General features: G+C 41.2%; 2 protein-coding genes across 2 annotated transcripts in view; both read left to right on the top strand.

Moving 5' to 3' along the window:
- Positions 1-20,056, top strand: part of LOC121305919 (receptor-type tyrosine-protein phosphatase H-like) — a 364,307-nt gene that overhangs the window by 82,069 nt on the left and 262,182 nt on the right. The gene's annotated exons all lie outside the window — the stretch shown is intronic.
- Positions 10,828-20,056, top strand: part of LOC121305928 (zinc finger protein 829-like) — a 219,917-nt gene continuing 210,688 nt past the window's right edge. Inside the window, exon 1 of the mRNA XM_041237598.1 lies at positions 10,828-10,922. Within this exon, the coding sequence (XP_041093532.1) occupies positions 10,862-10,922 (61 nt within the window). The 5' untranslated portion in view covers positions 10,828-10,861. The remainder of the gene's footprint in view (positions 10,923-20,056) is intronic.

Genomic DNA, 20,056 nt, shown 5'->3' with positions numbered 1-20,056 from the left:
AAGAAGCAGCAGAAAGGAGCAGCAACTGGCTGTGGTTGAGACTGAAAGATTCTGGATGGGGATCTCAAGCACAATAGAAAGAAAGCAACGCTGATGTACGGGTAAGTAAGCTGGGCTGAGCTGAGTGGGGGATGGAGGGGGGTGATGCTGGGACGCCAGAATCACTGTCAGGCCCTCTTGAGGTGTCGTGGGGCTAGTCAACGAAACACCGAGGACAGGAGGTGCCCACTTGAAGACCCCAGAGATGTACCCTACTTAGCTCAATCCAGACGGTTGTCATGCTGATGCGCTGGGGAGACCTCACTGGGTTGATCCCCAGAGCCAGCATCGCAGCCGTTGTGTGTGCTGATGCGCTGGGGAGGAAAAATAAGCTGATCCCTGGAGCCAGCATTACACTTCAGCAATCAACATCAGGCACAAGGATATCTACATCAACAGATGGAAAGAAACACAAATGGATAGAGATGCAGATGGATCACATTAGTTTACTGCAAAGCTACGTCTTAGTTGGTGCTTATCTTGGCGAGAGCAGAGTTCAAATCAGCATGAAGTTTTTAATATCTACTCTCATGTAACAGAAATGGGTGAAGATTTGCTGAGAAGGCTGTTGCTGATTTAAGTGATCCCGAATCGTTCTCGTCTGCCTCAAACATGGATTTAGATGAGCTATGAGTTTCAAACAAGTTAATTATTGCTGGTGTACCAAACTTATAAGAACACTGTACAAGGTGGTGTTTAGTAACTGACTTATATGCTAAAAACAACGCAAAAAATAGCAAGGCAGTTAGTATTGAATATCTGAAAATCTGTTTGATTTGATTGTGGCTGGCTTTACCAAAAGTAATGGGTTGTGTTGATTGTAAATAACGTCGTTACATGCAAGCTTTGCCTTTTGCAATCATTGTGCAAGCAGTTATTTTGTGCCGAGTTGAAGCCTTGGTATGTTTGTATGTGCTGTAGTAAATATAATAAGCAGGTGTTTTTGTATGTTTTGTTGTTTGAAGTTGGATTAAACGTGGATTGGGTGCCTGTGAGTATGAATAAAGAAACAGGAGTCTTATTGGTTTCAGCAAAATAGTTACATCTTTATTTAAAGCAGAGGACCATTGCCTCAAGTCCAGAAGCATTCCAGAACATCACTGTATATTTTTGGGTAGTTGAGGTACATTCTTCACGCCACCAGTTGATAAGGGACCGCACCCCATTAGGTGTCTCTCACACCCTCCCCATAGCTCAGTTGTTTTCCACTTTATTAAACCCAGATGCTCAGATATTTAGAATGTAAGCAGCCCTATGAATGCTTCTGTACAGATAGCCAGGGAGGTCTTCTGTAGAATTCATGTAAAATATGTACCACCACTGCAGTATGCCTGTGTTGATGGGGGGGGGGGGGGGCTTAATTGAAAAAACTGTCAAATTCCTGAGTGATTTTTAAGTGGATGTTCCTTCAAGTAGAAGAGATATCGCTTTGACATTGCTTAGGTGTGCTCATAACTTAACCATTCATAGGGCTACTGACATTCTGAATATCATTTTTAGATTCTCAAAATGAGACCCTCCCTACAAAAGGGGGTGTATCTCAGCAAATACTCGCTGAGCTTAAATATGTGGCCTGGGTTCATACCTGATCTGTATCTTCCACTATACAAAATTTAAGCAGAGTCACAATCTTGAGGTGAAGATTTTCCTGGATTCTGGCTGGTGTGACACAGATTGCCCCCATAGTAAAATGAACTGGCAACACGGTATATGGCTATATATAATGATATTGTATATATGGTTGTATTCAATTTGTTGAAATAACAGACCTACTGTTTCAGTGACATATGGATTAAATCATTATGTAGACTATAATTCTAGTAAACCGTGGCACATTTTCAAAATAAATTAAAATCATACTTTTATAATAGGGCTTTTATATCTTTATAGTATTATTTAGCCTGTCTGCATATGACATGCCTTTTAAGCCCGGAATAATTCTGGTCGCTCTTCTTTGCACTCTTTCTAGAGCAGCAATATCTTTTTTGTAGCGAGGTGACCAGAACTGAACACAATATTCAAGATGAGGTCTTACTAGTGCATTGTACAGTTTTAACATTACTTCCCTTGATTTAAATTCAACACTTTTCACAATGTATCCGAGCATCTTGTTAGCCTTTTATAGCTTCCCCCCATTGTCTAGATGAAGACATTTCTGAGTCAACAAAAACTCCTAGGTCTTTTTCATAGATTCCTTCTCCAATTTCGGTATCTCCCATATTATATTTATAATGTACATTTTTATTTCCTGCGTGCAGTACCTTACACTTTTCTCTATTAAATGTCATTTGCCATGTGTCTGCCCAGTTCTGAATCTTGTCTAGATCATTTTGAATGACCTTTGCTGCTGCAACAGTGTTTGCCACTCCTCCTATTTTTGTGTCATCTGCAAATTTAACAAGTTTGCTTACTATACCAGAATCTAAATCATTAATGTAGATTAGGAATAGCAGAGGACCTAATACTGATCCCTGTGGTACACCGCTGGTTACCACACTCCATTCTGAGGTTTTTCCTGTAATCAGTACTTTCTGTTTTCTACATGTTAACCACTCCCTAATCCATCTACATGTGTTTCCTTGAATCCCAACTGCGTTCAGTTTGAGAATTAATCTTTATTATGTAAGATCACTAACATCTACAAATACTTCAGATGCAATCATGAAAAAGCTGCATGCAAACAACCTGATAAACAACGTAATTAAATCACAGCTTTCCAGCAGCATCGTTAAAGGTTGTGTCAGTGGGTAATAACTTTTTGTATTGTAATAATAATAATAATAAAAAACAGTACAATCCATTTGATCTCAAGTCTTCCATTCCCTATCTAAACAGCCACTTTAACTAAAAAAACTAAATTAAAAAAAGATCCATGAATAAATCAAACTAAATACAACGACCCACACACCGATCAGAGGCTTTGGAATACAAACCGCATCAAAAGCAGAGGGAGGAAACTGGCGCCATTTCGGATCCTCAACGGGACTCTGCAATAGGAAAACACGAGGCAGCCGGAGCCAACATGGTCCAGCCAATCAGCCTCGCAAGAAGATGGCTCAAGAGAGTTTCTGCAGCCAATAAAACGCGGCGATTGCAACCAGGCACGCCCACTGCTAGTGACGCTCTCCCTTCGCTTCTGCAAAGTGAAGTGTTTGCTTAGTTTGTGATCCGGAGGCAGGCGAGTGCAACGGCTGCTGGGTTTTTTTTTATTTTTACAGGTTTTCAATCCACCTGCTGGTTATGTTTCATAATAATTTATATAGTTCTATTACATGCATTGAGTCCTGAAACAAAAAGCCAATTTTCTGTTCATTTAAGGGCACTCGGGCAGCGTGCAATGCGAAAGTTACTCCTTGCAAAAGTCAAACGAGTCTGTTGATTTTCTTTCCTTGTCACATCAGAAGTGTCAAAGTGAATCCCGGCGAGGATGGACGTCAGCGTGTCCGTTTCGTTCTTGCAAGACGAGCTCGGCTCTGCCATCGAGCACGCAGTGAAAGCGGCTGTAGACACCGTCTTGTGGGAAATCACAAGAGTTGTGGGCAGTAAATTGAACGAGTTTCAGATTGCAATGGCTGGGAAGGAGAAAGAGAATGAAAGGCTGAAGCTGAGATTGGAAATATCAGAGAGCGAGTTGAAAGCGGTGCGGGGATGCATGAGCGCTGCAGATGCGGACAGTAACCAGCCTCTCAGAAACATGAACCCCGACTGGGGTGAACAAGACTGCCGCAGGAACGGGAACCAGGGACTATTACAAGGTGAGACTGATCTTGTTTTTTTACTTCAACTCTTGAAATAACTTCTCAGTCAGTTGTATAGGCGAGTCACTATGAGCACGTACTTCTGTGGTTTAACGTTTTTCCCTATCTAGTTCCTGTTAACTGTGAGCATGTACATCTGTGGTTTATCCTTTTGCTGTCTTGTCATAAGCCTGGGCCTGCAAGCAACAGACAAGCACACAATCATTTCGCACAATTTCCATTGCAGCTGATAACATAGAGGCATATGCATTCTCAACTACACATTAACCCTTGACTGACCTAAAATCCTACTTCATACACAAATATTCGGAAAATATAAATTCCACCTGCACACCACCTAGTCTAATTAAGATTTAAATGGGTTTTCTGCAAACTGTAAGACGGTACGAGTCTGTATTGGTAAGCCTTGACCAGTCTAATTAGGAGAATTCAATGGCTGCCCTTTTGGTACCTTTAATTTGAGGTGCAGCATTTCAGCGCCTTGGGGTTTCGGTTACCGTATGATTTTAAATCGAATCATTACCAGAGAGCATACTAAATTGCTTTATATACACGAAACCAGAATGCTTGCCGACCAGAAACGGAAACACACACACAAAAATAATTTTCAGTGGCCGTTACCCAGTCTGTATCAGCATTTGGTTGGTTCTTCAGTGGTTCAGCATTTGGTTGGTACTTCAGCCTTGCATGAAGAACACACAGCAATGTTTGATGCTGTACAGCCATCCTTTTTTGATTTATTTATTTTTATGAGGAAATTATTCCACACATGTGACTTTGCTTTGCAGAATTTAAGCAGCTCTAAATCTGTGTGTGCTTCTGCCATGTTTTCTTTTGTGTTCGCACAGCTTACGTTACAAGTTCTCACAGGAAGTGGTTGTCTTGCGAGATAATAGCCAACATTTTCCAGTAGATGTTTCCCTGAATCAGTTTAACCAAAAATACCAGTATTGTTCAAATACCAGTTACTGAAGAATATCAGTATTATATTGGTATTATCTTGCACCCCTATTGGCTTGTAAGTTATATTTTGTACAATTTTCTTTCACACAGATCCTAAAGAAGGCCATGCTATACCTAAATATGAAGCACAAGAGGGGCCAAGGATAGAAGCAGTTTACACACAAGAGGAGTCCTTTGACCAGGAGTGGTGTGCGAGTCTAAAGCAGGTTACAGAGCTGGCGTGTGTTAAAGATGAAGAGGTCCCTCGACTGGAATGTGTTCCTATTAAAGAGGAATTCATAGAACAGGAATGTGTCCCCATCGCAGAGGAAGATCCTACTGAAAATAATGTCTGTACACTTGAGGAGAACAACAATCTGGGATCCAGCCTGTGTGATGATTGTCCACCTGAATGTGAACTGGGATTTAGAGGTAATTATACAAAATAAGAAACATTGAGCTGACTATTAATCTTGCAGAAACTGGTTACTAAACTCTAGAAATGTTATATGTAGGCTAGGGAGGCTGCTCGACCACTTGCAACATAACTGTCCTTGGTACTGTGACCTCTGCTAGATGCCTGTTTGGAACACTGTTAGATCTTTCCCTGTTTCTGGTAGACTGTTTGCGATTGTGCTGCTCCCACTGCTTTATAGTAATGCTGGGCTCACATGTCTCATCACCGGGAGATGCCAAACCTCGTCGGGTCGCTAAAAGTGTCACCAGAAGAAACATTTCAATACAGCACTAGCATATAAATCAGTGACTGGTAAAGTGAGTGATATTAACTGGAGTGTTACTAATTAAAAAGGATCTTATCAAGCATTTGTCTTTATTGACACCCATTATATTCTGCCTGGCAAATTAACAGGAGTGATGTTAAGCGGGTTTGACTGTATTCTCATTGGTTGATGGCTTATTTTTCCACCTGAGATTGCCACCACTAACCTCAGACCAGACATTGTCTTGTGGTCTGGATCAGCACGCCTTGTTCATCTGGTAGACAGTGCCATGGGAGGGTGCTGTGGATGAGGCGTATGAGAGGAAGAAACTTTGGTATGCTCAACTAGCAGCTGAAGTGGAACAGCGAGGATGGAGAGTCGGAGTTTACCCAGTGAAGGTGGGTTGTGGAGGATTTGTGGCACACTCTACAACCCGGTTTCTCAGAGACGTCGGGTTCAGTGGCCAAGAGTTGCGTCGCACAGTGAAGAAGCAGCAGAAAGGAGCAGCAACTGGCTGTGGTTGAGACGGAAAGATTCTGGATGGGGATCTCAAGCACAATAGAAAGAAAGCAACGCTGATGTACGGGTAAGTAAGCTGGGCTGAGCTGAGTGGGGGATGGAGGGGGGTGATGCTGGGACGCCAGAATCACTGTCAGGCCCTCTTGAGGTGTCGTGGGCTAGTCAACGAAACACCGAGGACAGGAGGTGCCCACTTGAAGACCCCAGAGATGTACCCTACTTAGCTCAATCCAGACGGTTGTCATGCTGATGCACTGGGGAGACTGCACTGTGGTTGATCCCCAGAGCCAGCATCGCAGCCGTTGTGTGTGCTGATGCGCTGGGGAGGGAAAACGAGCTGATCCCTGGAGCCAACATTACACTTCTGCAATCAACCCAGACAGAAGGATATCTACTTCATCAGATGGAAAACAATGCAAATGGATGGAGATGCAGATGGATCACATTAGTTTACTGTAAAGCTACGTCTTAGTTGGTGTTTATCTTGGCGAGAGCCGAGTTCAAATCAGCATGAAGTTTAACATCTACTCTCATGTAATGGAAATCAGAGTCCATTCTAGAAGTTGGTTATAGGGGAAGCCCTGCAGAAAATTGAATGTGTAAAAATGCTTTACAATAACATTTGTCTCCCCTTTTTTCCTCTAGCTTCAAAAAGAAATCTCACAGGAAGAACTCCATTTCCCTGTACTGATTGTGAGAAGAAATTCAGTTGTTTATCGCAGCTTAAAAGACACCAGCGCATTCACACAGGAGAGAAACCTTATCACTGTGCTGACTGTGGGAGGAGTTTCACGCAGTTACAAAACCTTAAAACACACCAGCTTGTTCACACAGGAGAGAAACCTTATCACTGCACTGAGTGTGGGAAGAGTTTCACACGGTTACAAAGTATTAAAACACACCAGCGTGTTCACACAGGAGAGAAACCTTATCACTGCAATGAGTGTGGGAGGAGTTTCACGCAGTTACAAAACCTTAAAACACACCAGCTTGTTCACACAGGAGAGAAACCTTATCACTGTTCTGAGTGTGGGAAGAGTTTCAGACGGTTACAATATTTTAAAACACACCAGTGTGTTCACACAAGAGAAAAACGTTTGAAAATCCACATGTGGACTCCTTAAAAGAGAATTCTTCTCAACGTAGTACATTTCTGAAGAGTGTCTCTGAGATTCTATGCAACTGGGGGGGGGGGGGGGGGGGGGGGGGTCTACATCAATCTACCGCTTCAAGGATAGTGTATAGAGTTGCTCAGGAACTTGCAGCTAAATTAACATCCTTTCCACTGGAGTTGTCTTCACCAAACAGAATGAAAGCTGATTTTTTTTGCCATTGCTGGTTTTCAAAATGTTGTGGGCGCAACTGATGGGACTCGCATAAAAATCCAAGCTCCTTCTGCAAATGAACATCTCTTTTGTCAATAGAAAAGTTTACCACAGTGTAAATGTTCAAGTGGTGGGTGATGCTAAACTGCACATTTATCAACTGTGTAGCTCGCTGGCCTGGAGGTACTCATGACATGCGTATCCTAAAACGTTCAGCTGTATATGACCTGAAGATGGGGCTATATATGGTCTCCTTGGAAACCATTCATCAATTCAGGAAATTAACTGATGTGCATTACAATAGGCCACTTACATGCGTGTTTGCTTTTCTTGAGAGATCCGTTTCTCGTGAAATAAACGTGGACATGGTGCCTTTTTGTGTTTACATGCAAAGCCTCTCATTTCCCTTTGGAACATCTACTTTTCCCTGAACACTATGCAAATGAAGGAGAGGGGTGGGGGGGGGGGGGGGGGGGGGGGGTCAGATTTAAATTAGCCATGCTGACGACCCACTTAGTTTCTCGGACTGTTAACCAGGAAAGTTCCCAAAAATACTGTTTATGTGAGCAAAGAAAAGTTTCATGTGAAATAAGCCACGTGTCATTGTTTTTGATGCAAATGGTTATTAAAGATCTGATTTGCTACTGAAGCATATTGAAGTGAACCACAAACTTGTTCCCCAGATTATCACAGCCTGCTGTATCCTGTACAGTCTGGGCCAGGACTGTAAGGAGGTGCTCAGGCAAGCGGAGGAAGAGCCACCTCACCCTCCAGCACGAATTGTACAGCAGTGATATGAAGAGGGTCCTGCTATTAGAGATGCACTGCTGTCTTTATTTTTGTAACCCGACGGTGTACTTTTATTTTGTATCACATATTTGTTTCATTAGCTTATTTTGTATCTCTTTGTGCCAAATATAGCATCCTCATTTGCACTGTACTTGTATGACTGCTTCTGCTTAATAAAGAATTGGAATATTGAGACGTATTGTTGATTCCCAAGAATTGAGCTGTGAAAATTCCACACCACATTTCATTTTGAGGGTGCTAAACAATGTTTGTGCTGTTCATTGTATCAAGCTGCCTCATCATGTCCTCTTCCTTTATGGGTATTAACACCTGAGCCTCTTCATCACTTCAACAGACGTAAGTGGAGGATGGACACGGGTTTTGCTCAGACATAAGTAACTAGGAGAAATTGCATTGGAGTATAGTTATACACATTTAAACACAGTACTTAGTAGTACTTTACAATAAAGACGTTTTTTAACCTAATGTTCGGCCAGGAGTCTCCAAACACCCGATCCCCGATGGGCTGGGGCTAGTCGACGAAACACAGAGGATGGAAGGTCCCCACTTGAAGACCCCAGAGATGTACACTACTTAGCTCAATCCAGATGGTTGTCATGCTGATGCGCTGGGGAGACCGCACTGTGGTTGATCCCCGGAGCCAGCATCGCAGCCGTTGTGTGTGCTGATGCGCTGGGGAGGCAAAATAAACTGATCCCTGGAGCCAGCATTACACTTCAGCCATCAACACCAGGCAGAAGGATATCTACATCAACAGATGGAAAGCAACACAAATGGATGGAGGTGCAGATGGATCACATTAGTTTACTGTAAAGCTACATCTTAGTTGGTGCTTATCTTGGCGTGAGCTGAGTTCAAATCAGCATGAAGTCTTAATATGTACTCTCATGTAATGGAAATCATGGCTAACTGTGGATGGCTCCTGTCCGAGTTTGTACCATTATTTGTGCTGCTGCTATTCTACATAACATAGCAAGGTAACAGCTGGATTCAGTATATTGTAGTAAGAGCATTTCTTTCCCTTACTTTTGATCTAGGATTAAGATGGTCTTGGACTGAAACTCTGCATTGTTTAAACTTAACTAAAAATAAGATTGGTTAATATAGTTGTGGGATGTATGTTTCTATTTGCTTAGGGTTCATTTCTCTTTAATACAAAAAGACAAACCTGTATCATCATTAACCCTTTTTTTAGTGTTACTGAAAAGAGCTTTTGAACTTTTGCAATGATTTTAGTTCAACTTATTTTTTTCTGAATAAATGGTAGCCTTGTTTAGAGATGCGTGCATCTTCATATATCATTGTCTACTTTCATTATGTTTTTATAATTCATGCAAGATCAGGAACACTAAGCTACTGTCTAGATTAATGTTAGGGAACTCCCAGACCTTAATATTTATTCATTGCAAATGCAATGCAATGATTGTATAGGGTTGCTTCTCGAGTTTTCCTTGTGAGGGTGTTTGTCATTCACACCGCCTGGCTAGGTGGCGACAGCACGTTGAGCGATGACAGTACAGGGTTGTGCGGATGTCCTTCTTTATCGCAGTCCCCTTTTGAAAGCTGCGCGATGTGCGCAGCCTGCCCAAACGATTCTTGAACGCACCCTATAACTTTGCAGCAAACGCACCCTATAACTTCGCTGCAAACGCACCCTATAACTTGGCTGCAAACGCACCCTATAACTTGGCTGCAAACGCACCCTATAACTTGGCTGCAAACGCACCCTATAACTTGGCTGCAAACGCACCCTATAACTTCGCTGCAAACGCACCCTATAACTTGGCTGCAAACGCACCCTATAACTTGGCTGCAAACGCACCCTATAACTTCGCTGCAAACGCACCCTATAACTTGGCTGCAAACGCACCCTATAACTTGGCTGCAAACGCACCCTATAACTTCGCAGCAAACGCACCCTATAACTTCGCTGCAAACGCACCCTATAACTTCGCAGCAAACGCACCAAGAGTTTCTGCAGCCAATAAGACGGCACGGTTCCAAGCAGACACGCCCACTGCCAGTGACGCTTTCATCTCCTCACAGGAAATTGAAAGGTTCGCGTTGTTTTAGTGGGGAGAGAGATGGCTGCAATCAGGGCTGATCTTACTGCGTTTTTCTGCCTGCTGTTCAAAGGATTTAGATTTGGTTAAAGTGTTTCTTGATTGTTTTTGCTCGTTTATTATCTGCGTTCTGAAATAGTCTCGTTTCTGTTGTGTTTAAGAACTCGGGACACCCTGTAACACACAGAGATGTTTAACTTTTTTTTTTTTTTTACTGCGAAAAAGTGCTTTAAGTTCTAGCCGTCCATGATGAAAAGTTACTCTTTGTAAAGCAAGACGAGCCTGTTGTTCGTTTTCTTTCTTTTCTACACCAGAAGAAGTGCCCGATTGTATGTGCATGTTAATTCTCCATTTAAAAAAAAAGTTAAAATCAAACAGGATCCCTCTACTCGAGTCTCAATCTAAACCCAGCGAGGATGGACGTCAGCGTGTCCGTTTCGCTCTTGCAAGACGAGCTCGGCTCTGCCATCGAGCACGCAGTGAAAGCGGCTGTAGACACCGTCTTGTGGGAAATCACAAGAGTTGTGGGCAGTAAATTGAACGAGTTTCAGATTGCAATGGCTGGGAAGGAGAAAGAGAATGAAAGGCTGAAGCTGAGATTGGAAATATCAGAGAGCGAGTTGAAAGCGGTGCGGGAATGCATGAGCGCTGCAGATGCGGACAGTAACCAACCTCTCAGAAACATGAACCCCGACTGGAGTGAACAAGACTGCCGCAGGAACGGGAACCGGGGACTATTACAAGGTGAGATTGAGCTTTTTGATAGTACTGTGCTGTTAGTAACTCTGCTATTCTAATATTATACCAGTCTGATGCATGCTGCAGACTATAAGAAAGTATAGTCTGTTTTAGACTTAAGATTTAAATGGGTATTCAGCGAACTATAAGACAGTACTAGTCTACATCGCTAAACCAGTCTAATTAGGAGACTTAAATGGCTATAGTTCTGGTAAAATGCTGTCTTGTATAGAGTAAACCTTTGGGTAATAAATTAAAGTAATAAACAAACCTATAGTCCCTTTGAGATTTTAGCAAACCATGTTGAAGAGTTAGGATAATGATGTGTGAGCTTTGACATCAATGTACAGCAACACATTGGTGTTTCATGTTTGATTAAACTATTTGCCCCAAAATGGATTTTTAGATAAATGATTGATTTTTAGGTCTTGGTGACTTTGTCATCTATTTGTGGGTTTCTGATGCCGATGGGCACAACACACTGCAACAACACTCCTGTGTTTTTAAACAGGGCAATACCTGCCTGTTTTATTTGTCAAACACCGCACTGTGTTTAGTAGGTTTGATAATTAATGAAAAGCAAACAAAACAAAACAAAACCTAACTCCTTCTTGGAGCGCTAAGTAAACTGGATTCGTGTTGTAAGTGCCAGTTGTGTAATCTGCTTACTGACAAAATCCAAAGTTTCACAATAAAAGTTACAGAAATACAGATTCAGGTTAATTATTTATTTCATTGATATAGCACCTTAGGTCACAGACCCCAAGGTGCTTTACAGAAAACATAATACACACAGCATAATAAAACATTCAAATAGCACAAAACCGTGCAACCCCCCCTGCACGCACCCACCCGTGACCGCGCAACCACTGTGGAGAGCGTTAAATATTTTTCATTATTCATTCATGGTTTGGTGGCCTCGTCATTTTGGGGAGAGGTGGCTACAGCCACTTCCTATCTGCGGCACTGGGATGCATGTATCTGTTCATGTATTTCCAGCCGGCCTCGCGCAGGTAGCCGTCGGTCACCCGCGGACGAGACCTCTGGCCAATTCCATGTGTTCCCTCTTTTTATCAACATACTAATAAATGTGGCGTTTGAACATAAATATAATGTTGGTAGTTTTAAAATAAGTAAACTTAATAAATATTACCACAATTATTATTTTTTTCAATTAGACTCTTGTTGCTGTGATAGGAAGTAAAGCACCTGAAGACACTTCAAACCTGTCATAATGTTTATAGACATCACTTGGCTCATTGCTGGCATTAAAATAAGCAGGAAAACCTAAGAATTATATTACAACAGTTCAGAAAACCAAGTGTCCCGCACAGTTGTGAGAATCATATTTACAGTCTTCCTCTAACACAGTAGTTCAGTCTACAGATATAGGTGTTTTGGAAAAAAAAAAAAAAAAAACGGTTTAGCTTTGCTGGCATTTACAATAACAATAAAAAATATGAAACAGTTTATTAACAGTCCAGCAATATCATGTGAGAGTAATCCTATGTACTGTACTCCACGCAATTAAGTTTAGCATTTTACTGGCATTATAATAACCAGGGTAAAATTTGAAACACTGATAAAGGCATGTTGACTGACTCTAAAACAGGTTCACTGATCCTCTCAATTGTTTCTTTCCTAATTCTGCAGTGTTGTTTGCAAGATTTAAAAAGAAGTGCGTCTCCAGACAGAATGTCTTTATGAAGCCAGCGGTGTGTAGTGTAGTGACTACATCCTTTACACAGTAAAGCGATCAGTTGCCTTTAAGGATTGTATAGCTAGAAAAATAGTTTTGAGCTCATTTCTTCATCGTTAGAAAATATAATTCAATTAAGAAATGGCCATGGTTTAAAATAGCTAATTATAGCTTGTGACGGAAATATGAGTTCTGGTTGGAAATCTCCCTCCCGACCTGTGAGGGCGCTAAGTAGCGAAAGGGTAAGTCTTTGGACGGGCTAGCCTGACAGTTCATTTCCAGGGTCGGGAAGTCGGTCAGCCTTGAAGAAGGCGAGACTCCGGTGCAGGAACGTATTGACCTGGAAGGTAAACGAGGTAGCAGCTGCAGGCAAGGATTCATGCGTGATAGCATAAAGGGGCCGGAGAATCGTTAATCTTTTCCTTCGCTTGGGTTTTGACCATAACCTGGAAGGAATGTGAGAGCTGCAGTAACGTCTGCTTAAAATCAAGAACTAAATAAGAGAATATTCTCGAGTGTTTTGTTTGCTTGTATTGTCTGTTAGTAACTGTCTGTGTTTGTAAACCACTACACAGCTAACACGTATCTGGAGCTGTCGCCTTGGGCCAGCACAAAGCTGGATCAGCACTGCACTACAGTCACCAAATAACCTGTTTCTCACCCCCCACGAGAACGACTGCACGCACCCAGGACTGGGGACCGTGTCCAGCATTATTGTGGGGCGGATAATTAGTGTTTATTGTTTGGACTGTAACCCTGTTGTGTCTCCTCCACGCACTGCACATCGTTGTGTATTGCCGGGGTCTATTGTTTGGTCACCAGACCTGAATTACAATGAATAAACACACTTTCCAAACCGGATTACAATCGTCTGTGGTTACCCTGCACTGCCTCACCTCTACACCTGTTCACAATCACCAGCCTCTTTGTCACAAGCTTCATTAAAGGCAGGTAGCTTGGAAAGAAATAAACTAAACAATAATTAAATACGCAATTAATTTAGCTTACTTGAGTAAAACTCCGCCTTGAGCGCAGTATCTTGGCTCTTAGTTTTTCAGCATAGATTGCAGTGCTTTGCCATTGTTGCCGTCTTGTTTGCTTTCTTATTCTCTGCCTGTTTACGGCTGTGATGATATTTAATGGTACTGACTCGTTCATGATCACGCGAATTACAGCAAAACTTTGAATACTATCGCACCATCCTCATATAATCAGATTTCTTTTAGCTCTGTCTTACTGAAACATTGCTTTTTTTTCTTTGTTGGTACAGACTTTTTTTCTTTGTTGCTTTTTTTCTTTGAGTTTCAGCAGAGACATGGAATGAAGTCACGTGAATAAACTCGCAAAAAATAAATAGTAATCTGCATGGTGTGTCTTATTCAATTACTATACCCTTAAATGTGTATTTAGATTAATGTGCTGATTGCATTTTTACCAGTTTCAAAACGCTTGATTTCTGAAATAAATTGTTGCATTTTATTCTGGACTTGCTCCCCCCCCCCCAATTTACTCTAACCTCTATATCTAACCCATGATGAAAATAAACTGTGCATTGATATTTTGTTTAATTCCGTTACTATAGTGTTGTCAGAAAGTATTTAAATTATTTAAATAAACATTGCAACGGGTGCTTGGTGGCGGTGCACTTTTGCGCTTAAAGGCGACAAAGGTAATTCACTCTCAATTTGTATTATACTGTATCTGTTAAAAATCTTTCTTCGCCCGGGTGGTTGTGGGCAGTTGACGAAATGACATAAAATTCAAAGCTAATTCGACATCTGCCCACTGCAGCTGGGCACTTTACCAACTGCCCGGGCATTATGGCAAATGCCCAATTTTGATAACGGTCCATAACATTATATATAAATGGGGATTGATTTTATTCTTAATACAAGAGCGGTAAAACGTGACTGAGTTGTATCTGGGTAACGGATGTCCGAGTGCTGACTGTATTCAAATGCTGGGGACAAAGTAGAATGTACTAAACGGTACATTTCTAACAAGAGAGTGAAAATCTTAAGGAACTAGTGTACTGTAATAACGGGAAATTTTGGCTGGTATTAAATTCGGCAGATTTGCTACCTTGACACTTTTTAAATTGGCGTTTTTCACTTTGCACGTTCACAAGGAAATGCCACACAGTTTTGTATTTCTACTTTTGATTTAAAACATTCAAGTGCATGTACTTAATGAAATGTGTCTACTGAAACAGTGTCTCGTTTACAGTAACTCCTTATAGCATCTACACTGTCACTGCAGCAACCTGGAGAACAACAAAGGAGGCCTTCGAAAAATGTGTTTTCATATTTATCGTCCTTATATGGCTCTTAAGATACCAGTAATTGGAAAGGATTACTAACTGCAGTACACTTTAACAATAGGCATTAGCTAACTCTGTTTTAAAACTTAGCTGTGATTCATTAACATAACACTGTGGAACGATCACAACATCATTTAGCAATTGTAGGACATAACTGCAGTGTGTGCAAACTTTAACAATAAAGCCAAAACTCAAATGCTAAAAATGCTTTAAATTGAAAACACTGGCATTAGCAGCCCAGTACCAGAGTAGCAGGTGCAGTTTACACTGACTGAGTTTCTGATCGCATCATAAATTTCAGCTTTTCTAAATCCATTCATGGAAAGGTCCGGTCTGCTTTTAATTTTTTCAAGCAGATTGGCTTCATCACTCGATGCCATTCTCCTATTCACTTTGACATCCAACAACTCTGACAACTTTCCCCTACGTGATAGGCTCCTTTTAAACTAAAGGTCACCATGGTAAATTTGCACAGTGATTTTACACACTTCCAATCGTTATGCTGTGCCATTTGCCAAATTTTGAGTTTAATATTAATTGCTAGAGCAGGAAAGACAGGTGGCAAGGGGAAAGCTTTGAAGTGCACCATAATCTCCTTCCTTCCTTAACTTTGTAACATTATGGCTTTGAGTAAAACATCAGAGAGGCTTTGTTACGTTCACTTAAAGTAATAAACAGAGCCAATGATATGACTGGTTGATAAAAATGTACGTCATTAAGGGAATTTTCTGAGATTAAGGAAAAAGTGATGTCATAAGGGAAGCCTATGTTAATGAAAACATTGTATTGTCTTGTGGAATTAGCTGAAGCTGCAACTAAGTTTTGTAATCAGAATAATATTCTAGTCACGGATGCACGGAGAAAAAAAGAACATTAACAAACGCTTAAATATTTTAATTCTACACTCTGCGCCTCTCTTCCTGTGTGTGTGGGCCTGTCCGTTTCTGCTGGGGGCCCTACGCTGTAGCATAATTTGCATATAGTACTAGGCCCACTATGTCAGTTTACAAATAAATAAATACATTTACATTTACATACACCTCTTCTTAAATTGTTCCACTGCAATGACCCAGTGACCTCTCTCAGTAGGATTCTGACAAGGGGCTGGCTTTGTAGAGGAACCTGGCTAGTAAGTAAGAGTTATAATTTTGTACAATTTTCTTTCACACAGATCCCAAAGAGAGCCATGCTGTACCTAAACCTGAAGCACAGGAGGGGCCAAAGATAGAAGCATTTTACACACTAGAGGAGTCCTTTGACCAGGAGTGGTGTGCCAGTCTAAAGCAGCTTACAGAGCTGGCATGTCTTAAAGATGAAGAGGTCCCTCGACTGGAATGTGTTCTTATTAAAGAGGAATTCGTAGAACAGGAATGTGCCCCCATCGCAGAGGAAGATCCTACTGAAAATAATGCCTGTACACTTGAGGAGAACAACAAGCTGGGATCCAGCCTGCGTGATGATTGTCCACCTGAATGTGAACTGGGATTTAGAGGTAACTGTACAAAGCAAGAAACATTTGAACTGCCAGTTAACCTTGCAGAAATGAGTTAATAAACCAGAGAGGTCTGCTAAAGATTGATGTTTTTGGTCATCCCAGCGCAATGTAACAAGTTGCAACATAACTGTACATATTACACTTGCATGTAAACCTGATCTGGTACTATTATTCCTCAAAGTGATATTAAGTGGGGTGTAAATCAGTGACTGGTACATGCGAGTGATATTAACAGGATTGCGTTAATAATCAGTGATATTCTCAGGCAACTGTCAATACCCATTACATTCTGGCCGGCAAATTTCAATGTGGTGGTAATGAAAGAAGGTTAACATTAACAGGAATGATTTGTAAGTGGATCTAGCTAAATATGCAGTTCACTCTAGGAGTTGGTCGTGGTTATGAGGGGAAGCCCTGCAGAAGAGCCAATGTGTAGGAATGCTGTATAGTAACCTTGTTTTCTTTTTCTCTTTTCTGCAGTACATGAAGGAGAACACGACTCCACTCCATCACCCCACTGCACAAACTCTTCCACTGGCAAACCACAGTGCAAGAAACACAGAGACGTGACACCCCAAGAAAATGCAATAAAAAAATTGAGAACTCACTTAGTTAAAATTCCTTTCTTACAAGAGAGACAACCACTTACTCTGGAGAGTTCTGCACATTCTCTGTGTGGGACCGATTCTGAAACCCAGGGCAACTTGAAAACCTTACCCTGCTATACTAAAGGTGGGAAGAGTTCCCGTCAATTAGGCTCTCCTAAAACTCGCAGAAGAGGGACTCAATTTTTCTGTGCTGATTGTGGGAAGAGTTTCAGTTCATCACAGATTAAAAGGCACCAGCGTGTTCACACAGGAGAGAAACCATACCACTGCAATGACTGTGAGAAGAGGTTCTCTCGATTAGAACATCTTAAAAAACACCAGCGAGTTCACACAGGTGAGAAATCATATCACTATAATGACTGTGGGAGGAGTTTCATTGTTACAGACAGCCTTAAAATACACCAGTGAATTCACACAGGAGAGAAACCCTGAATGCTGACTGCTGGGGAAGGTATAATCTGTTGGGACACCTTAAAAAAATGGAACATTTCCTGTCACTGAAGAGAGAAGTGATTTTAAAAAAGATATATATATATATATATATATATATATATATATAGATATATATATATAGTATATATATATATATATATATAATATACACACACACACACACACACTGAGTGTACAAAACATTAGGAACACCTGCTCTTTCCATGAAATAGACTGACGAGGTGAATCCAGGTGAAAGCTATGATCCCTTATTGATGTAACCTGTTAAATCCACTTCAATCAGTGTAGATGAAGGGGAGACAGGTTAAAGAAGGATTTTTAAGCCGTGACACAATTGAGACATGGATTGTGCATGTGTGCCATTCAGAGGGTAAATGGGCAAGACAAAAGATTGCCTTTGAACGGGGTATTGTAGTAGGTATCAACGGCAGGCCAGTGGTCGAAAACGGCTCATTGATGGAAGAGGCCAAAGGAGGCTGACACGAACTGTGCAGAGCAAGACGGGCTACAGTTAGTCAAGTGACAGTCCAGTACAACATTGGTACCGAAAGACCCATAAAAGAATGCACAACTCGTCGTACCTTGAAACGAATGGGGTATGGCAGCCGATGACCTAACAGAGTTCCACTTCTTTCAGCAAAACACAAGAAACTGCGGTTGCAGTGGGCTAAGGAACGAAAACACTGGACACTGGAGAATTGGAAAAACAATGCCTGGTCTGATGAATCCCGGCTCCTGCTGTTTCACGCTGATGGGAGGACTAGGGTATCTGAACATCATTGCCAATCAGGTGCATCCCTTCATGGCAGCAGTGTATCCATCTGCTAATGGATTTTTTTAAGCAGGATAATGCCCAATGCCACAAGGCTAGGGTTGCCCAGGAATGGATCCACGAACATGACAGTGAATTCAGCTTACTGCAGAGGTCTGCCGAGGTCACCAGATCTCAATCCAATTGAGCATCTGTGGGATGAGATGGAACGAGCTATTCGGAGTAGAGATCCACTACCAGCCAACTTGACACAACTGTGGGAAGCATTGGAGTCAACATGGGCCAGCATCCCTGTGGAACGCTTTCGACACCTTGTAGAGTCCATGCCCCGACGAATTGAGGCTGTTCTGAGGGCAAAGGGGGGTGCAACTCAATATTAGGAAGGTGTTCCTAATATTTTGTACGCTCAGTGTGTGTTTATATATTATATAAAAAATTAGGGATGCATCTCAAAAGATGAATCCGAGTCTCTGAATAGCACGTATTTTAAATGCATGTAGTCAAATCTCCTGCACAATTGTCTGATTCAGTCATCCTTGTGATGCACTGAAGGGAACATCAGTACTTCTATTACAAACTACAGGTAATATTAGTCACAGCTTACAATACCTGAACCACTGTTTGTTTATTTTGTGTTTTTAGCTAATATTCAGAATGTAGTCTACAATTAAATTGTTCAAAACTGTCAGCAAGTAGTCCTTTAAAAATACATTAAAAAAAAAAATGTACAGAATTTAATATTTGTATTGGATGCGTGGCTCCAGAAAAAGACAGGGGGAGGATGTGATATATACTACAGCATGGAGATTGAAATATAATAGAAAAGAATAGAAAAAAAACATGCATGATAAAAATAGCCAAAAAATAACCAAACCACCAAAGACAACGTTAACCCTCTAGATGCTTTTAAAACTAGCCAAATTTGGCTGGAGAAACAGCACCCTGAGCACTGGGGGAGTAGCCTCAACGTCGCACGCGAGACGCACGCATTACCTATTAAAATAAAAATAAAACATGAGTTCCTATCATTTGTGTTAGAAAAATCTATATTTTAATTGCCGTTCCAGTACTTTAAGATTTAGAATTACACCACTGGCCATAACCCACTGTTTTCTTTAATTATGTTTCAGCCTGTGTCACCTAATCTAAGACTGTCAGCTATGAGGAAAAAATGACCATGTTGTGACCTGGTTGATCTCCTGCGAAATAAAACCCACGTTGATTTAAATGCACCTTGTGTGCTATCAAATAAGCTATGAAATACCTTTAATAAAACATAGAGGTTCCCAAATGGTTCAACTTGTATTGGCACATTGCAATAACGTAAAATGTAATTTACTAAAGCATATATTGTTCAACGTCTTGCACATCTGACAGTTGTAAAGTTACAAAAAATTTATATTTCTGTGCACCGATTTTTAAAAAATATATTATATCTCAGTATAAGCACAAAAGTCTACAACAGTTTACCGTTCCTATATATTACAGGTTTACTACATAACTTTACTCCATGAAAACTGTCCTATTGCATACGGGGATAGGTTTGCATTCAGCATCTGTGTGTGTTTGGTGCGCACGCCACCAGTAATGTAGGGAGTTGAGAGCTGCAACAGAGTTCATCAAACATAAGAACATAAGAACATAAGAAAAGTTTACAAACGAGAGGAGGCCATTCGGCCCATCTTGCTCGTTTGGTTGTTAGTAGCTTATTGATCCCAGAATCTCATCAAGCAGCTTCTTGAAGGATCCCAGGGTGTCAGCTTCAACAACATTACTGGGGAGTTGATTCCAGA

This window comes from Polyodon spathula, chromosome 45 (assembly GCF_017654505.1).
Source record: "Polyodon spathula isolate WHYD16114869_AA chromosome 45, ASM1765450v1, whole genome shotgun sequence".
NCBI classification, from domain to species: domain Eukaryota; kingdom Metazoa; phylum Chordata; class Actinopteri; order Acipenseriformes; family Polyodontidae; genus Polyodon; species Polyodon spathula.
The sequence above is the reverse complement of the archived record's forward strand: the minus strand, read 5'-3'. Positions and strand labels throughout refer to the sequence as shown.